This window comes from Sturnus vulgaris, chromosome 3, assembly GCF_052056855.1.
Source record: "Sturnus vulgaris isolate bStuVul1 chromosome 3, bStuVul1.hap1, whole genome shotgun sequence".
Taxonomy (NCBI): domain Eukaryota; kingdom Metazoa; phylum Chordata; class Aves; order Passeriformes; family Sturnidae; genus Sturnus; species Sturnus vulgaris.
Window position 1 is genome coordinate 64,463,288 of NC_142245.1, and position 19,798 is coordinate 64,483,085.

General features: G+C 34.9%; 1 protein-coding gene across 1 annotated transcript in view; it reads left to right on the top strand.

Annotated features, from left to right (window-relative positions):
- The window catches only part of TRDN (triadin), a 216,100-nt gene that overhangs the window by 46,527 nt on the left and 149,775 nt on the right, over positions 1-19,798 (top strand). The window contains exons 5-7 of the mRNA XM_088161865.1: positions 10,214-10,264; positions 16,566-16,625; positions 19,348-19,407. Coding sequence (XP_088017991.1) covers positions 10,214-10,264; positions 16,566-16,625; positions 19,348-19,407 — 171 coding nt within the window. The remainder of the gene's footprint in view (positions 1-10,213; positions 10,265-16,565; positions 16,626-19,347; positions 19,408-19,798) is intronic.

The window sequence follows — 19,798 nt, forward strand, 5'->3', positions numbered from 1 at the left end:
GTTAGTTTGATCTATGAAATTAGAGCCAAATTTTTTTATTATGGAGTTTTCTCTGCCTACACGTAAAGGACCATTTCTTCATCAAAATCCCTTCCATTCTGAGCAGCAATTTTATCTATAGCTTTATGAAGGACCCTTCCTTAGATGACATTGGCATTTGTACATTCCAAACAAGAAAAAAAAGAAAAACGGTGAGATTGTGAAGTATGTTACTGCTATCTTCAGAATATGAACAGATTGACATTTTTCACATTTTTATGGAAAACCTCTCTCAAATTTAACTCTGGAAATGTGCACTGTGGTTGCTGTGCCTGATATTTAAGCATTTGTATTGGGTCTAACTCCCAGTTATTGTGGTATTCATGAATAGAATGAGAATTTTTGAAAAATTTCCATGTCTATTTTTAGTGAATGGACAAGCCTTCACTCTTTTCCTTTGCTAACTAGCAGCTTTTATAAATGCTAAAATGTTTGCACAAAACTTACTTTATAATGGAATATACTAACTGAAAAAAATAAGATTACTGGTATCACAATACAGTTGCATATTGGAAAAAAAATCAAGGGGAGTGGCAAGGACATTGTCTAGCCATGAAAGAAGAAAAGTCTAATCATAAACTTTGAAAGCAAAGATCACTTTCCTAGAGACGTAAATTAAAAGCAAAGATAATAGAAGTACAAGTAATGACAATGGTCTTCCACAGGCAAGAGGATTAATATCAGTTTCAGAATCCTTTAGAAGATATGAAAATATCTCTCAAGCACGTTTTTTTTATTGCAATTATTTTTTCCACTCCAAGTCTTATCACTAATATTTATCTTCAATAATTGGAAAAGAATGAACATTTAATATTGTCTCACAAAGCAGAATTCTTCAGTGGACATAGTGAAAGATTATTCTGGAGGGGACTTTGCAGTTTTTAACAATGCATAGTCTCAACATACAAAAACTATAGGGCATTTTCATAAAAGACAGAGAAGTTTAAATCTTTCTTTCAGGCTTAATTTGCTTTTAGTTTCATTTTTTTCTATAATAGTTATGACTGATAATCTTGTTCATTTTTTCAGGGTTAGTTTCACCTTTACAGACACATTCTATTATTTGACAGCTGTATGCCTGTATGGTTTTACTAGAAATTATTGCTAGAAAAAAGAAAGCGTGAGGTTTCTTGGGTTTTTGTTGGTTTTTTTTTTGTTGCTGTATTTTTTTACAGTAGTGGACACTACTGGCCTCAATTGAGAGTTTGGAAAAAAGCTGAAAAACACAGAATTGGAAATAAAGGTCTGTAAATAGTAAAGAAGTGCAAACACTTCAACATTGGCAACCATGCCTAAAAAGGTCTTTATTAAACTGAAAATAATTTAAATTTCAATAAATACTATTCAATTAAAAAGTAGAGAAATAAATAAAGCACCATCATGACAGTTATCCATCCCTATGTTACTGAAAAATTTTATTATTGGCATAAGATTATTCTTACAAACAGTCAAAAAAACCATTTCATTCAGACAGAGATAGATCTGTAATTTTCTATGAGTTAGGCTATATATGAGACAAAAATATGGGGTTTTGACTTCTTTATTTGGAAAATGTAATTCAAAAAAATCATAGATTACAACAAAAAGCCAACACAGACTAGAAATTTCTGTTAAAGGTTGCAATAAATTTTGTAAAAGACAAATAACTTTTTTGGCAAAGCACCTTATCCATTTGTCTTCAGTTCAAAGGAGAGTATCATCACCAGAGTATTGGGCTGGTTATTGGTATGCTGAAGACACATCATGCTCTAAAGAGACGTGTCACCTTCTGAGGGAATGGTCAGTTACACTGACTCACCCTGGGCAGCTCTGGGCAAGGTGCAGCTCCCCCAGACCTGATGCCAAACACTCCTATTAACCCCTTCTCCACCCCAAGGTTATGTCAGTCAGAATTTATTCAGCACAATCTATTGGCTTGTTCAGACCTGGGTATTGATCTGTGCTAACAAACAAAGTGCTCCCAAAAGGAAAGGATCTCAGGCCAGACCATTTCCTGCATCATCTTTTGGTGTAGTGATCAAGTAAACATATACAAGAAGTTTGCCTGGGAGAGGGGAGAGGAAGGAACAACCTGTGTAGAGAAGTCAGGGAGTTTTCTAAGTTGGACTTGAAAGTATTTTTGTTATGATAACCTGTATAAGTCTAAAGAGAACTGTTCTCAGTATCCAGGCTGGGTAGGGTAAACATACTGACAAATATTCAAGTTATTACTCCAACAATTTATCATGTGTGTCAGACTGTTTTAATCTATTAAAATACCTAAGAATGTACGACTGGACCAGAAGTCCAGCTCACACAGTGGATGGGGGACAGAAGTCTTTGTTGCTGCCCTAGAGTGACCAGTGCAAATGCCTCAGGAGGTATATCAGAACTGTTAAAAATATAGTTATAATTTCCCAAGGGAGCTCTCCATACTCCAAGCATTTTCCCCAGTGAAGGGACATGATGTTTGCATGGCTATAATCCTTCTACAGCTTCTTGTGAACCTAAGGCCACAGACTGGAAATGAAATAGAGACAATAAATTCAGAATACCATAAATGCAACCTGAAAACTGTGTTACAGTGTAGCTGACATATATGTGTCTTAAAAAATAATTACGCAGTTTTATTCATCCCTAAAGTATATACCTATTTGTACTGATAATGCCTTCTGAATTCAGTTTCTTTTATGTTGCTGTATGGTAACGTTCGCTTCTCTGTATCTGAGTTGCTATTAAAGATCTCACTAAAAGGCTTTTGCTGTCTCCCTAGGCTACATTTTACTATAAAGCATTTTGCATATCTTTGTGTAAAGTACACCCTGTGTTAAAAGATTTAAACCATTGATTGGTTCAATTCTCAGATGTTAAACTGCTTTTCCAGTTACTTATTTTTTGCATTTTTCATTTCAGTGGCATCCATTACTGTTATTAATGTTATTTTAACAATTTCATCTGGTTTTACTTACATTGATCAATACAGTAATATTATATCCATTATAAAATAGAATTTTATAAAAGAAATAAAATATTTTCCATATTACACAAATGAAAAAAGGCAATATACCACAAGGGTACAGAGATGTTCAATTATAGTTCTTTTGCCTTTTGCAGAATAGTGATTTGTTTTCAACTTGAGCTAAAACTTTTCAATCCAAACTTACCAAGTATATTTTAAAAGAAAAGGTGAAAACTTTGGGCCAAAAGACTAGCAGGGACCCTGGACAGAAATGCAGAAGAGAGTTTTGCAGCTGTTGAAATCATACTCTTAAATCAGGGGAAACCTTAAGTGAAGATATCTATGCAATCTTCATAGAAATCTTAATTTGTGGCGCAGTAATGGAGCTCTGGGGAGGTTCTCTCTCAGAGGAGAGGACATTAAGTAGATCCCCACTGGCTGGAGTCTGCAGTGCCTGATCTGGAAAATGAATATCTTTTCCAAAAATCAGTTACCCCTACACCATCAAAACGGAGGGTCTTGCATATTTCTGAGTGAACTCAGATCCTTCACAGCTACTGCTGTGCCAAGGAGAGGATGTAGCAAATGGAGCCCATGCTCATGATCCACAGAAACTTCTCTCTTCTGCAGGCCAAACCCCCAAAATAAAATCGATTTGATCCAAAAATGATTTAATTTGTGAAGGAATTACTATTTACAGACTAATACAGTAATCTGCAGAGTTCATGGTTTTGAAATCTTGGTAGGACAACTGAGTCTGTGATTCCTTTTTATTGTATTTTTAACACCTTTCAAAAACAAATACAACAAAAAAAACCCTACAACCAAACAACAATTCAAGAAATTTGTATGGAAAAAGATTTCTTTGATGCTAATCAATATTAGAAATTTTAGGTATAGTTGTACATATAATTTTGCTCTAAGAGGTCTACAAGCCTTGCCTGCATTTTCTTTTCCTTAGAAAATTACCTCAATTAAATGCAGACTGATAAAATTTGCTATGAAACATATTTTACACTGGGCTAGTAACATAATTGAAGAATGGCATCCATAAGGAGAAACATGTCGAGACAATGCCATGTTCCACCAAAGGAAAATAAAATCTGGTTTTGACCATTTGGCTCTATCTCTGGTTTATTTTAGTAAAGAGGTTACCTGTCTTTTAGTTTTTTATTTCAATCAAAGTGCAAGTAGCTTTCATTTTAGATTTTAGAACCAAGGCACAGGACTGCTGTCTGAGAATGAAAAACACAGACTTAACATCTTTATATATATTAAGAATAAAACTTTATCCTAAAATGTTAAGGATTGAAAAATTTTAATATATTCCACTTTCTAGTTCTTTCAAAAGCCTAGTCATTAAAATTCCACCATAAAAAGTCTGCATGTGGTCTCACTGAAGGATGCCAGTGCTGCTTACAGGACAGTTAGTCAAAGATAATTGCAAGTACCTCCCTCCCTGTTAAAACCTTTCTGATAAGGTATTGCTTTTCTGTTTCAAATGGAAACCTTACCAGGGGAAAAACAAAACTCAAAGTTATAATAGTAATAAATAATAATAATTAATTATTATTATTAATAATAATAATAATAATAATAATAATTAGGCTTTGGAAAGAAAGGTTGTGTACCATGTCAAGTTCTGTTTCCCTTGTTCAGCTGAGGATTTCCTTTCCTTTCCTTTCCTTTCCTTTCCTTTCCTTTCCTTTCCTTTCCTTTCCTTTCCTTTCCTTTCCTTTCCTTTCCTTTCCTTTCCTTTCCTTTCCTTTCCTTTCCTTTCCTTTCCTTTCCTTTCCTTTCCTTTCCTTTCCTTTCCTTTCCTTTCCTTTCCTTTCCTTTCCTTTCCTTTCCTTTCCTTTCCTTTCCTTTCCTTTCCCTTTCCTTCTCACTCTAATTCATAGTTGGAATTTCCAAAGAGGTGGATAAAACTTTCTGAAATCATATTTAACAGGCACTGTGGTCTGGTTCGTCGTGTCGTGGATGAGCACACAAACTGTTCAGCATTTTCATTGATAAGAGCAATTTGTGCTCTGTTGCATTTTCAAGGACGCTTTTACAACACATGACTTCAGGCAAAGTTATTATGTACCCCAGCCTGAAGTTGCTATGAATCCCCAGAACAGGGCAAGATCTAAGAAAACACTGAGGATAAGACAATGCTATTGGAAAGCTGGTAGGGAAGTCACCTGAATCAGTCATACATGTCACTCAGACTTTCCAAAACTGAATGCTGGTATTTAAGGCCTTCTCTTACATTGTGTTTGGTACCTGGATATGGGCACAATACATCAATTTAATTCCCCAATTAAATATTTCCTGCCCTTTCTTTTTTTTTCTGTCCCTAAGCTTTTTTTTTTTTTCCTGTTGCAAGGTGGGTTTTTTTGGTTGGTTTTGCTGTTTTTGGGGTTTTTTTGCCTGTGGAGTACAGCTACTTGATGTATTAGTAGTTGGATAGAAGTTGCTCTAATGCACAGCTTCCTTTCTTCTCCTCCTAGCCCCGCAAGGATAACTGTCACCCTCACCAGCTGGTACTCTCTAGATTAAAAACAGACATCAGCTGCACAATTGCAAATTTCTCCTGAGGATACCAACAGCAAGAGAGTTGACTACAATTCTTCACACAGACACCATCTAAAACACATTAGAAATGACATCTCTCTCATCTTCTAAAGTTCTTAACACCACTCACTCTGGCCTTGCCCTCAGTATCTGTTTGCACCAACTCTTCAGGATAATCAGCTGCCTGCTACCAATTAGTCTTGATAAACTAGCAAGGATATAGCCCCACTAAATTGCTGGCAATAGCTGTAAGGATTTTAACTGCTCAAAAGCAAATTATTAACCTCTGGCTCACCAGACTCTGAGTTGGACTCATTTTCCTTTTCACACTTAGATATTTGTAAGAGAGAGAATGGCAAAGCACTGAAGGTGTATATCACTGTATTATTACCTGGAACAGATTATGAAAAAGGTGACCAGCTGGTAAATTTTGTTAGGAAAAAAAATCCATTCTCTTTTCATTGAAAATTCCATCTGCTTAATTATGTCTTTAAAACACTAGATATATTGAAACTACATTCTTTCTTCACTGTAGCATTTAAGTGGTAACAGGATGGCTTTAAGCATGGAAGGAAATGTCGGATGCCAGGTTCAGAGGTAAATTCCCAGTTCTTTTGCTGACTTTCTGGGTCATCTTAGGTAAAGCATTCTTGTGTTCCAAATGGGGACTCTTTTTTTTTTTTTTTTTTCTCATTTTGTTTCTTGTATCACTGATATTTTTGATATGGTTTTGGGGATTTTTTTAAAGGTATATTTCTGTAAGATGGAAAGTCAGTGAAGGAGAGGTGTAGGTGCTGCTTTAACAATGCCAGAATGCTACTCATCATTTAATCCTCTAATGAAGCAAGATGCAAGGCTGTGCTTCCCAGTGTTTTCCCAGTAAAAGAAGAAATGCATCCTTCTTAAGTTTGAACTCCTGTTTTACAGAGATGAGATATTTATATTGTTTTATAGCTCCATGTGATACCTAAAGTAATTCATGTGGGCTAAGGCTCATAGATGCTATTCTAACACAATAAAATTAAAATAGCCGTGAATAATGCCATCCATTTTACTATGCTATAAGAAAGGACATAACAAAAAAAAAAAAATCAGACACACGAAGGCAGACAAAGAAGGGAACCAAGAATCATGTCCTAGCATGAGGGGCTGTGCTCTTCATTCACACTGATGTAAACCTGCACAGTGCTGACCCACTAGTTCACACAGATTCAGGGAACTGAAATGATTTTCTTCCATCCTGATCTTCCTGGAGCTAGAGTGCACAGCCAGTGCTGTGCTCTCATTAGACACTGTCAACTGCTGTTAATGAAAATTAGCTGGGTGAGGGGTGGGGAAGCTGCTGCCCAGACTGTTGTTCAGCAGGGATTTCCAGTAAAGCTGCCTGCAGTACTGGTCCTCAGCTGACTGTTAAGGTCTGTTTTGGGTCAACAGGATATAGATAAATCAGCCTGACAGCAATATAGTTGAGTTTGTCTCCTTTCAGCATCTTGAAATGGTCAGTGAGAAGATTCCTAGCTTTCCTTCTTGGAGTTATTTAAAATAATCACCCTGCATGTTCTGTATATCTGTACAAGACCTAAGGTCTAGAGAAATTAGCATCAAGCAGTACCCATATTTAAGGAAATACTTATCTATTCAAAACCCAAGCAACACAAGGGGAAAGATAATTTTTCATGTCTGCCTAATAATTTAAGAAAACCAACAATGAAATATAGCTTATAAAATATATACTCCCTTACAATAATTTAATAAACTGTGCTGTCCTCTCATAAAGAATCCGGATGGTTGCTGTGGAGACAAAGATTATCCTTGCTGCTGCTTGATTCTGTCATTTTTCTAAACATGCATTCGTAATATTTAGTATTTATTAACAATGTGTCACATTGATAGAGATAAATTACATGCTTTAAACTGGCCATGTAAGTCTTCTATGATATTACAACCACTTTGTCAACTCAGCAATAAGATATGATGTGATTACTAGAAAATTAAAGCTATTTGTCATAAAAGATGAAGCAGAAAGTATCAGAACTCTCATAAAACAACAAAAAGAATTCTTCAATAATCTAATGTGCTTCTTGATTTTATACTTTGAAGTTAGCAAATAGTTAATATTTTCCGTTTTGTCAATTGATCCAGTTTAGCTTATATTGAGACTAGATTTATTGTACTGGGAAAATTTCAGATGAAATGTATGAGAATTCATGTGATCCAGGCTGCAATTTTTTATGATGGCTCAGACTGTAATGGGAAGTTTGTGAAGAGACCTTAAAGATGGGACATTTTGCAGTATATAAAAGCATATATGCACACACTACTGTGTGTTAAGATGTACTTCACTTCTAGGAATTCGTGTATGTTTCTTTGTGATGTGTGGTATCCAAATTGCAGCAGAAAATTAGATGAGATTCTCAGTGTGGCTGTCTAAAAAGGTATCTTTTGGTGCACCTTACTGGAATATTTGTTTGAAGCAAGCTTCACTGCTGAAACAGTGTGAGCCTGATTTAAATAACCAGCTCTAGAGTCATTGCTCCATACATATCATATTTTGCAGTCAAACTAGCAGTAAATTCCCTAAGTCAAAATAGGCCTGTTTTCTGGTGTGAGACACATAATATATGGTAGAAATGCAGCAAAGCTGAGACATTTTAAAACAAGCAAGGAATACGTGTCTGTGTAAGTGACTCTGCCTGAAGAATAGGATTTATTCATATTCATCTCTGTGTGTAGGGTGACCTCTTGAATTGGGTGAGATATGTCTCCACTGTATGTTGCAATGCAGAAGAAGTGACTCAGCTTTCTTTAAGTCCCCTGAGCCAGTGTTTGGAGGCAGTCTGGAGCAGTGGCATGGAAAAGTGCTCAGATGTGCCCGGAATTAGGGAGTAATCTTCCATCAGTTCCTGTCTTGCACCATTCCTACCACTTTTTCTGTCTAACCTAGACCATGTAGCTATTTAAGCAAAACAAGTGGGAAAAGTTTGAAAATCCAGCAACAGGATTCTCTCAGTCAATAGAAATAAAATACCCTTGCATATTCAAAAGAAAAATAATCCAGGTTCGGCTGAAATACAATAAATCAGTGAAGTATATTTCTTCCTATTCTCACCCTTTGAGGTTTATAGAACAATAAATGAACTGTGCACCCAGGCTGAAAAGAGGAAGATGAAAACCGAATAAAAACTCCCTTTAGCCTAATGACATCATATAATTAGCTTAGTTATGTTTCCATACAGTAGTGGCAAACAGTGATGTGTTTTACCCTCTGTTACTCTTTATCTCAGTGAAATAATATTCTATCTGGAGACAACATAGCTTGATGCCATAGAAATGTTATTGTTATGTTTTTGCAAACCACACACAATAATCATTTCAGGTACCAAACACTATACAGTAAAAACATTCTGCATTATCTTCAAATACTTATGTAAATATCTAGGCAGAGAAAATTCAGTTTCCTACTGGATTTCTTTGGCAATGTATATGCTGACAAAATAACTAAGGTTGTAAGTGAAATATTTCAGTTGTCTTCAAGAGACATTAGAGTAGATTCTTAGACTTGAGATGCAAAATGTGTAACTTTTCCTCTGTTGGATTAATTTTGGGGTCAGTGTACTTGTTATTTAAACCCAGTAGACCACAGGTAACACTGAAATACAAGAAGGCATCTCCCACAGAGTCTAGTGAGATTTGCATTTGTTTTTGTCTAAAACAAATTTCACACAGTAGTTTAGAGAGGTTTCCTACTGCAGGAAATATGTGCAAAATATGATAAACCAGGCACTCTGTATAGTTTAATGGCTTTATTTCACAGCTATAATAAACGCCCTTTAAATTTCTACAGCTGTGTGCAAAGAGGGCTACGCACATTTGTTTTAATTCTGGTTTTCTTTTTTAAAAATTCAACATTTTACCTTTTTTATATAATATCCTGGTTTTGACCCAGTAGACAGGACAGTAGAAAAAAAGATTTATATGCAGTATAGCAGTAATTTAATATCAATATTATAGCTGAAAAATTTTGTTCAAATGGAATGGCATAACAAGGGCAGATAAATACTGTACTCCTTCCTCCTGTTCTCAGTTTTTGGTGTACAGTAGGATCAAAATGAGTAATTCCCTGAGACAACAATCCCCAACCCGGGAACTTTTATCTCTGTAGTTTGTACAGAGCATTGAGTCTACCTTTTATTGTGTGTTGGAGATACTAATGCAGTATGTGAGCTTTAAAAATTTTAGAAAATGTAGTAAAAAGAACTTTCCAAAGGTAATTTCTAAAACATAAAATACTAATCTTGGTAAACAACTCAAGATAAATACAAAAAATGTTTAGTAAATAATATTTTTCTGAATCATGACCAACACGTGTTACTGTATAGCTATTACAGGTCAGCAAAACTTATTCTTGCCTTTAAAATTATCTGTATGGCTCAATTAAAAGCAGATTAATTATTAAAGGCACTTAATATTGTGATTTTTAACTATATATATTGTCTGGGTATATATATAAAATTGAACTATATTGTATATAACTGATTATGTAGGTGACAAAGCTGTGGTGCAGCCATATTATTTTAAGCACTTTTTAATTTTATGTTTTTAATTTGAGAATGCATCTGATATTTTTCTGTGTGAAAATTATTCTAATATTGATAAATGTGTTGCAATTTTTTTCAGAAATTCAAAAACAGAAAACTGAGAGACCTGAAAAACGAACACCAGCTAAGGGTAAACTGGATTTTTTGTTTGTTTGCCCACATATATTTGTGTAACATACAGTGTCTTTGTTAATTACATAATTTTTATTTGCTAACTTGGTTAACTACTGCTGTTGTATCATATAAGCATTCAAAGATCAGTTGGCACAGACTGCAAATGATCAAAAATTCATGTATACCTTAGCATTAACAAAAAAATTGTAATTTTATGCTTGTGTAGCTAGATTGAAAATGCACATTCATAATGAGATTCTCCTGCCCAAACTTTTCCAGAAATTTTTTTCCTTGCAAAGTTGCAAGAAAGTTCAGTGTTGATGAACTTCCTCTGGTGCAAAAGGCATGAAGTGTGTTGGGCAAGGAAAAAAGCAAATTTATAGGCCAGTGGGTGCCATCCATGTTAGGAAGTCATAGTTAAGAATGAGCCAGGTGTGCATCAGAGATAAGAAAAGCTTCCATTTTAAGAACCTGCTCTTTTCCAGACTGTTTAATCTCCTATAACTGGCAGTTTCCAAAAATCCACAGAGGAACTGGTTTGGACTGGTTTCCAGAGGTCATATAAACAGAGGTGTTTCCTGGGATCTCTGAATGTTTTTTGCCTAACAGAGCTCTTCTGTAAAGGCTAGGCCACATAAAACTTGATGAGCATCCCTCTAACACACCAGTGCTCAGCTTGATAGTGGCAGGAGGAAGCAAGAAGAAGGCTTATTAAAAAGATTGTGTATACACATACACCCACCTTCATGCAATTATATTAATTTCTATATGTATTCTTAGTGTGATAGTATATTACACCTCTGTAAAATGTTTTTATAGTACTTTTTACCTCCAGTTCTGTGCTAATCAGGGTCATCTGGACTGCCTAGGACTGTTTCCCAACTATTTAATAAATCATGTTTTATCAAAATGAATTTTTTAGCATACCAGTGGGCAAGCCAGGCAATTATGAACTCAGATCCATTAGCAAGGTTCCCTGTTAAAGTATTTTCAAGCAAAGTAATCTAAAAACACAAATGATGTTGCAATCTTGACCAAAACAGCCTCTTGTGTACCATTTCATCAATACAAAAGTGCATTTCTTTACACAGAACAATATTAACACTGGAGGAATTATTACAAAGAAATTTTAAGATGCCAGCAAAAAAAAGTGTTCAGGTGTTATTAGCTAAGTCCTATTATTCATGTGCCTGATAATGCAGTCTCTAGTTACACAATCAGTTGCTGAAGCACAAAACAATTTTTTTCTTCTATATTTTGTTTTCATGTTTAATTCCAACAATATGACTTGTATATAGGAGGAACAATTACAAGAAAACATTCTGTCTGGCCTCTGTCTACAGTGTGATAAAGGCATGAATCCTTAGGGAATTTTACTGTTACCTTCTAAAGTACCTTCAGGAAATATGTACAAACAGTCTTTTATTGTTTTTTAATAGGAAAAATCCAGAAATAAAATGAATATTTGCAATAGCAGAAAATGGGAAAAACATTTCTGTCTTCTATCCAACATGTGGGAACACTGGAGTTTTAAAAGTAATTTAATTATATTTTTTGAGTAGTCAAATCCTCTGAGTACAAGTCCCACAATTTACAAGGGAGTTCAATCTATAAGCCTCATTTTTGAAAGATTGAACTGAAATATGAAGAACACTTTTAATGAATAAAAATCCCAGATGGAAGTGGCTGAAATTAAAAGATTCAAAAAGTACTGAGAGCCAGACAAACTGGTGCCCTAAAATTTGCTTTTAATTAAGTATTTTGATAAACTTCTATGTATTGTTATAAGCAAGAATGTCTATTTCAATTATTGTAGCAGATTTAAACCTTGAAAGAAGAATACTCTGAGAAATAATTTCACAAAGACATTGGTCATGCTTAAGAGCCCTGAAATCAAATTATTTCATGAAAACATGTACACATAAGCACAAATTCACTACAAAGGAGGATCTTTCCAATTTGGTATTTGAGGTATTAATGATTTCACAAGCGCAGTGGCACCTGGACTGCATGACCAGGAGCTTGATCAGCCAGCAGAGGCACAAGGGATTGATTATCTTCGTGTATACAACTCTCCTGAGCATATAGATATTGTGTTCTAGATAGATTTGGCAGGTCTCTGAGCTGCTGCTGGAGCCTGTTTAAGAAATAGGTGATATAATTGTTATTACTATTACTTACCAATAAGAGTTAATGACACGTTGTTTTGGCAAAAAGCAAGAACAATAAAAATAGAGAGAGAAAAGTAAATGTAAGCACAGAAGTTCTGTCTAATGGAAGTCCAATGACAATTTCTGATTTTATGGAAAACTGATCTTACCAGTAAAATGAATTGTCCTGCATTTCTGGCAAATAGTTCTAATTAAGACAGGCACTGCGAAGGAATGGGAAAAGATTGATTTACTGTGTGACTTTTCCCAAAATCACTTCACTAATGCGTTGCTGATGGAGTGAGGTATGGAAGAAAACAATATAATGATGGCTCATTTGTTGTAGCTGGGAGACAAAGTATTTGAGACAGCTAAACAGATAAATAGATCTAGATCATACAAATCCTAGTATGATAGAAACCCACATAATTTCGCCCACTTAATAAATTAAAAGGCATATTTAATTCACAGACAAATCTGTCTAGTCTGATTACTCAAGGTTCAGCTACAGCTATGCCTGAATCCTCTTTAAACTGGAGAACATGGTACAGATGGCAGCATAACTGTAGTTTCCTTAAGTTATGGATTTAGATCTGGGAGTTTATGCCCCTCTCTAGACCAACCCCTTTTTTTTTCCAGTGTTCCTTCAAGAACACAGTTTTAGCCGTCTAAAGTTGCTTTACTACCAAATGAAAGCATCTACACAGAGATTTAATGCTCTCTGACTAAAGCACTCTAACTTCATTGTATCAGTTCATTTATCTTAACTTTCCTGAGAGTGCTGCTCTGTAGACAAGCACTTAGTCCATCAGCTGGGGCGAGCAATCTCTGCTTCATGCTTACTGCACTCATCACCTGGCCTTGTACTGAGCAGCACAATTAAGACTTACTCTGCTGGAAACTATTTTTGCTTCTCTTAGGTGTGGAAGTAGTGTCTTACTACATCTCTTCTTTTTGCACTTTCGGTTTTGGAGTGTGGAATGTCTTTGTTGGAGAACTTTATCGAAAAAAACCCTAAATCACATCCCCCTTCACTGTGATTCAATTTGATTCAAATAAAATCTGTGATGATGATTGAAATTAGGAAAATCCTCTCACATATATGTGATGCTCCTTATTTTTATTTTTCTGTGAAGTAGATAGTAATATTAGGTTTGGAATATATTGCTAAATTACCTTAAAATTTTCCATTATAACCTTCTATTTTAGATTATTTATAAATTTATCACACTCCAGTCTCTTAGGATGAGATTTCCCAGGTTCATCTTTTTGCCTCAGGCTGAATTTTCATTCAAAGACATGCAAAAATGTTTCAGCAATTTCCAAAATCTAGGTTAGTGAAAATTAGGTTGGGGTGTTATATTTTTTTCCAATGCTAATAACACTTCATTCTGAGCTTGTGACTTTTTGGTATTTGCATGGAAGTCCAAGAAAATCTCTTTTAATATGTGGAAAAATTTTAGCTTCCATAATTGCCATATATCTACTTGGTTTTTAAATCTAATTATTTTTTCTTGTGGATGTCACCAGCATCCTAGTAGCAAAAGTAACAAAAGAGGCGATCTTTTAATTACAAAATGTGTCATAAAGCTAATAAAATTATTGAATTCAAACTGAATGAACAGTTTTAGCTCCGACATTTTTCAGCTGAAGAGTATATAAGTAGCCTTAAAAACATTTTTATATGACTTTTTTTTTTTTTTTAATATGGAAAAGAAAATCCAATCAACTCTAATTTGTTTCACAGAAATATAGCAGTATGGCCAGCCTGGCTAATTCTAAAATTGAATGCTTGCACCTAGAACTGTGGGCTTGAGAAAGGGCATGTATTAAGCCCTTGACAAAGAAAAAGATATCCAAGTCACAAAATACGGAAAAGATCTGTAGACAGTGATGTATTTTCTATGACAGAGCTTTTATGACTACATATGAACATGAAAACATTTCAGGGGAGAGTTAATATGCTAAGAAATATCAGATTTAAATTTGTCAGATCAAAAGCTTCCATAGATTTTGTTGGTCTTGTGATTGAAGAGTCAAAAATGGCCAATGATCACAGCCCTGAAACATGAACACTTTAATTTTTGGCAGCACCTGCCCTTCCCAAATAAGGGAAGCCATAGCTCTGACAGTGCCCTTAAGAGGTAATGATAAACATTACAATCTGAGATTAGCAACCTCTGAGGCTATGGGGATATCAGCACACAGGATAAGGCTCTCAAACTAACCAGAGATCACCTTCAGCCTATAATTGGGAAGAGAAAAATAGCTTATGCTTATGCCAGCCTGGTCTCTGCTTATCCACATTCCAGGCTCCCTGCCCAGATACATCAAGTTACTTTTCTTTCTCAAGAAGGGGCCAGCTGATCTCTTCTTCATTTTTAAACTGTAGTCTACACAAATATTAGTGTTTCCTTGCATTTTTGCTGTTTGCATTATTTTGAGGATGTGAAACAAATTGAAATTTGTTTCTCCTGTCCACTTTCAGGTCTACTGACATTCAATTCAGCTAGTGTTGTTCAAGGCTCATTTTATGGGTTTGTTGTGTGGATATGAGTTTTGGTGGGTTTTTTTTGTTTGTTTTCTTTTGGAGTTTTTTTGGTTTGTTTTCCTGTTGTTGTGTGGTTTTTTTCTCAAATCATAAAATAAGGGAATTCTATGGAAAAACGACAATAAATTTTTTAAAACCCACAATCATTTCTTACACAAGTAAGATGTCTTGTGGATAAAAACAAGCTTTCTGATTATCAGTCTGTTCTGCATAGTTCAGTGGTATTTTTTGGCAGAGAGACTACAAGAGCTTTTGTCTGAATGTGCAGAAGCTCATGTTTCACTCACACTGACCATCACGGAGCCATTGTTTGCAAAACTGTGCAGCCAAAACTGACAAAAGTGTTTAGATAGAGCCAGCATCTGCTAACACAGATGCAAGATGTAAAAGCATGCTACAATTTCTGCAAAAAATACTCAGTTTGGAAGATGTTTTTTTTCTTGGTATGCTCCTAGATTTCCTAAAGTTTTTGAATGAGTTGCAGTGCGTAATTCATTCAATAATACATTGCTGGTGCTCCTGCTTTCTTCACAGCCTGCTTTTTTTAAAGTGCAAATTTGCTATCCACATTCTTTAAAGGCTTTGAAATATCTCTCTTCAATGTATTTTAACTGTACTGCTGTTTGTTATCAGCAATAATTTACTTGTTATGAGTAAAAATGAATTTTGAATAATCCAAACATATAAGACATAATGAATTTACTGAATATTCTGAATTATTTTTCTTAATGAATACAACCTGCTTTTTAATGTGGAAACAGCCAACAAAAAAGTGCTTACACTTTTGTGAAATGGCATTCACTGCAAAGCTGGTGAAATGAATGAATACAAAAGCATAACGTGCTTGTTTGTAAAGCTCACCATCTTGTAATCAGAATTTGTTTTACTTGTTCCCAGAAACCTGTGTGCAGAAAGGAAAATAATTTTTCCCTGAAATTACAAAATGTTGTTCTTTTAGTAGTGCAGGTTTACTAAGAATAAAATCATTAGTATGTGGGATTGAACCACTTCATAACATGGTCTGAGATCTAGGTGGGCAGTAGGGTCCATAAAGACTCATGTTTGCCTGCCTCTTGCAGGACACGGAGTCGGTTGAGTTTTGAACAGCTGCTCTTCCTGAGGTTACACTCTGATTAAAAGAGATGTTTTCTTGTTAATCCATCCTGTGACGGAAGTGACAGCTAAAAATAAAGAAAAAATAGCATAGAAAGCACTATGCTGGCCGTTTTTTTGTTAAGAATAGAAAGCAATGCTGTCAACGGCTGAAAATAATTTCCTCTGTCAAAAATCTTAGAGTCAGGGTGGTTGTGTAATAGGACCAAAAGAGAAAGGACAGATTAGATTGAGGATGCTGAATAATCATTTCTTTCAGAAAAATATAGTCTAATATTTTAAGACTTTTTCAAGGAAAATACTTTTCTTGGAGCTGTAATTAAATATTGACATTAAGAAGGTCTATACATTATCAAGTACCTGTGACTCAGAGCTAAAATCCATTATTTGGGTTTACAAATGCTTTTCCTTGACCACTTTCACGAGATCATAAGTATGTGTAATATATTTAGATTACAGATTTATTGTGAACTGAGGTTTATTTATTTGTTTATTATTTGTAGCACCACACAGAGAGAAACCTGAAAAACAAGAAAAAATTGAGAAGAAGGAACCCTCTAAGGGTATGTATTCAACTTTTGTTATTCTTTGTCTTTTTATTAGTGACTCAAAATGGTCTAATCTATTGACTCTTAGACTGTTCCTGTAGATCTCAATAATGTTGAAGGATGGAGAAGGTGTTGTGAAAGCCAGCTGGAAGGAGAATGAGTTTTTTAAAAACAATTTAAATTCATCACTGTACAGAAAACCTTAAATTATATTCAGATATTAATTAATAAGTCTTTACTACACTAGTAAGTTATGTAAAAAATGCCCAGAACACAAATATGTGTCCTTTTTATTCTTCTTGAATAAATCCAAGCATATTATTTGTCCTTGAGAATACTTTGTACCAAAAAAACAAAAACAAAAAAAAAACAAACAAAAAACAAAAAAACCAACTAAACAAAACAAAACAAAAACAAAAACAACAACAAAAAAAAACCCAAAAACCAAAAACCAAAAACCAGAAAAGAAAAGAAAAGAAAAGAAAAGAAAAGAAAAGAAAAGAAAAGAAAAGAAAAGAAATTCCTCCAGATTAATTTCAGAGACACCGGGGGGAGCTTCCAGAGAGAATTTAATAATTTTCTGGTGGTGCATGCCAACAAGAAATTATAAATCTGTTTCAGGAGTCACAATCAGGATACTGCTTACTCTCCACCCACAACTCACAAGTTAGCTCTGGGTTACAAGAGCCACCATCTAGTTTGCCTTTTGTGAGGATATTTTAGCAAAATGGAATTTTGGTGGAGTGCATCTACTTTTCAAAACACTTTAAATTCTTCTTAGAACATGTCCTTTGCAGTAGCTTATGGCTAATGAAGTCTTGGGCTGGAGTAAGAAACGCATTCTTGAAGAGCCAACAGGCCAATGATCATAATAAATTAGCCAATGATCATAAGAAATTACCAAAAAACAAAAGGGAAGACTGAATATCCAGCCACAGCAGACTTATTCAGGCCATGAACACAAGTGAACGTGCACCTCCTGAAAGCTGTGCTTAACCTTGAGCTAACAAGACTGATTTTAGAAGTTAATGGCAGGCATATAAATCGAGGTGTCTGCTAGAATGAATATTTATTAGTAGAAAATAAAATTGTAATAAAATGGGAATTTTTTTCTGGGATTTGGGAAACATGACAAAGCAAAAGTAATAATATCTCATATTAAATAATGAATTTATCATTAAGACTTCTGTTTTAATGTGGAAAACTTGGGGAACTCTTCAACTTGTTCATAGGAGAACAGTTTTTGAAGTTTTATTAAGTTTCTCAGAACAAGAAAAAGAAATATCCCAGCCAAATTCAGATAACCAGTGGGAAAAAAAATACAGTTATACTGCCTTACCTTGCCATAAATCCTATTAATATTCTGCCTACCTAATGATTTTTTTTCTTGAAGTGAACTATTAGTTTTATTTAGTGAACTATTGCCAAAACTGCTATGGAAACACTACTGTGTATAGAGATTCTCTGTAGTCACAGTGCTAATAAACAATACTTTCAGACTGTGCATTGCATTTCAAAACTAAGACTATGAATGTGTGTCTTTTGAGGTCCATTTCATTGTAGTGTAAGTGGGAGACTCCAGAGACTGCATCCCTGTATTTTTGCTGCTGATTTTCTACATTAAATACATTGCCTTTTCAAGATCGAGATAATGGAGAATATAAATAGCATTCCATTCTAATCTATAATAAACTTCTTGGATGAAGTTTAAGAAAGTTATTTGATGACACAGAGAGTAATTAGAAGAGTCTCAGTCACTTAGCAGTGTCTCAGTCAGAGATGTCAGCCATATTCTCATGTATTTCATCCTTATATTGCTTAAAAATGTGTAAGCCTGAATATTGCCTTCCACTCTTCTTTTGTATCCAATTACATATGGAATTCATGGCACTGTAAAAGAAGTTTTGTATCTCTTCATGTTAGACAAAAGGAGTTTTACTAAATTTGGATGAAATGTCCACAGGAGTTAGACTTAAGCTAGGGCTTGCATTTTCACAGCTGTTAGAAGTCCTCTAAAACCCACTTGCTTATTTTTTCATTTTTTGGAAAATTATAGTGTGAAATCCTAAGAAAAGCAAGTGGAAAATGTTTTGTGAACAAGTGGATAGCATAATGCGGTTTCCACTGTCATAATGTTAGTTTTGCTTTGCACATACTGGGTATCTAATTATGGTTCTGAGATCGTCATTGCCAGGGACTGATCTCAGCTAGTGTCCATTACTGGCTATCTGTATCCATTACTAGCTATCCATATCCATTACTGGTTATCCATTTCAAGCCAGCTGGCAAGTCACAGATGTATCATTTGCACATGTGATTCTTATGCTCCGAGATTGATTCCAGGGTTTTTACAGCCTGTGTCCGACAGAGTATGGGGTGGCCAAGGTGAAGCCCTCTTTCTGTCACAGGCAGCAGCATTTGCTGTGAGCTGTGCCTTAGTAATCGACAGTTTTCTGAAATTCTCCTGGAATTGGCACAGTTGCAAGAGATGATGCTATGCAGCAAACAGCTGAGGCATGTTACCATGGCAGTGACTTGTTAGGCAGAGCTGGCTGCTCACACCCCTGTACTATGATGTGGGCTGTGAAAATATGCACAGGGCAGCTCAGCAGTTACACACTCTGCCACTTAGTATCCTAGGGCTTATCTTGGTGAAATTGTTTTGGATTCTTCATTTTTTCCACTTTTTTTTTTTTTCTTTTCTGGATATATATATAATGCTTTCTTTCTTTCCTAGTGACAAGTAAAGACAAACTGGAAAGACAAGAAAAACCTGAAAAAAAGGAAAAGCATGCAGGTAAATATATAATGTCAGAATTTATTTTACATTGCAGGCACCCCCAAAGCTAATTCTCTATTCAATTTCCATTTATGTATCCCTTTGATTGGAGAAAAGAGTTATAAAATATTATGAAAAAAAATTAAATAAAAAAAGTTTGAAGTCTTGCACACTAAGTAGTATTTAATATTTCTTCTGCATGTTTTTATTTGTTTTTTTTTCCTGGAGAAGGGAGATAATATATTTTGTACTCTGGCTTAGTGTAATCTTATAATAATCACTGAGTATTTCCAATACTTGCAATAAGAATAGTTGTTAAGAGACTATGGTCATCCAAGAAAAAAGGTAAACCATTCACAAGGTGATCAGGAATGTCATGTGGAAAAAAAAGCATTTTAAACAGAATACT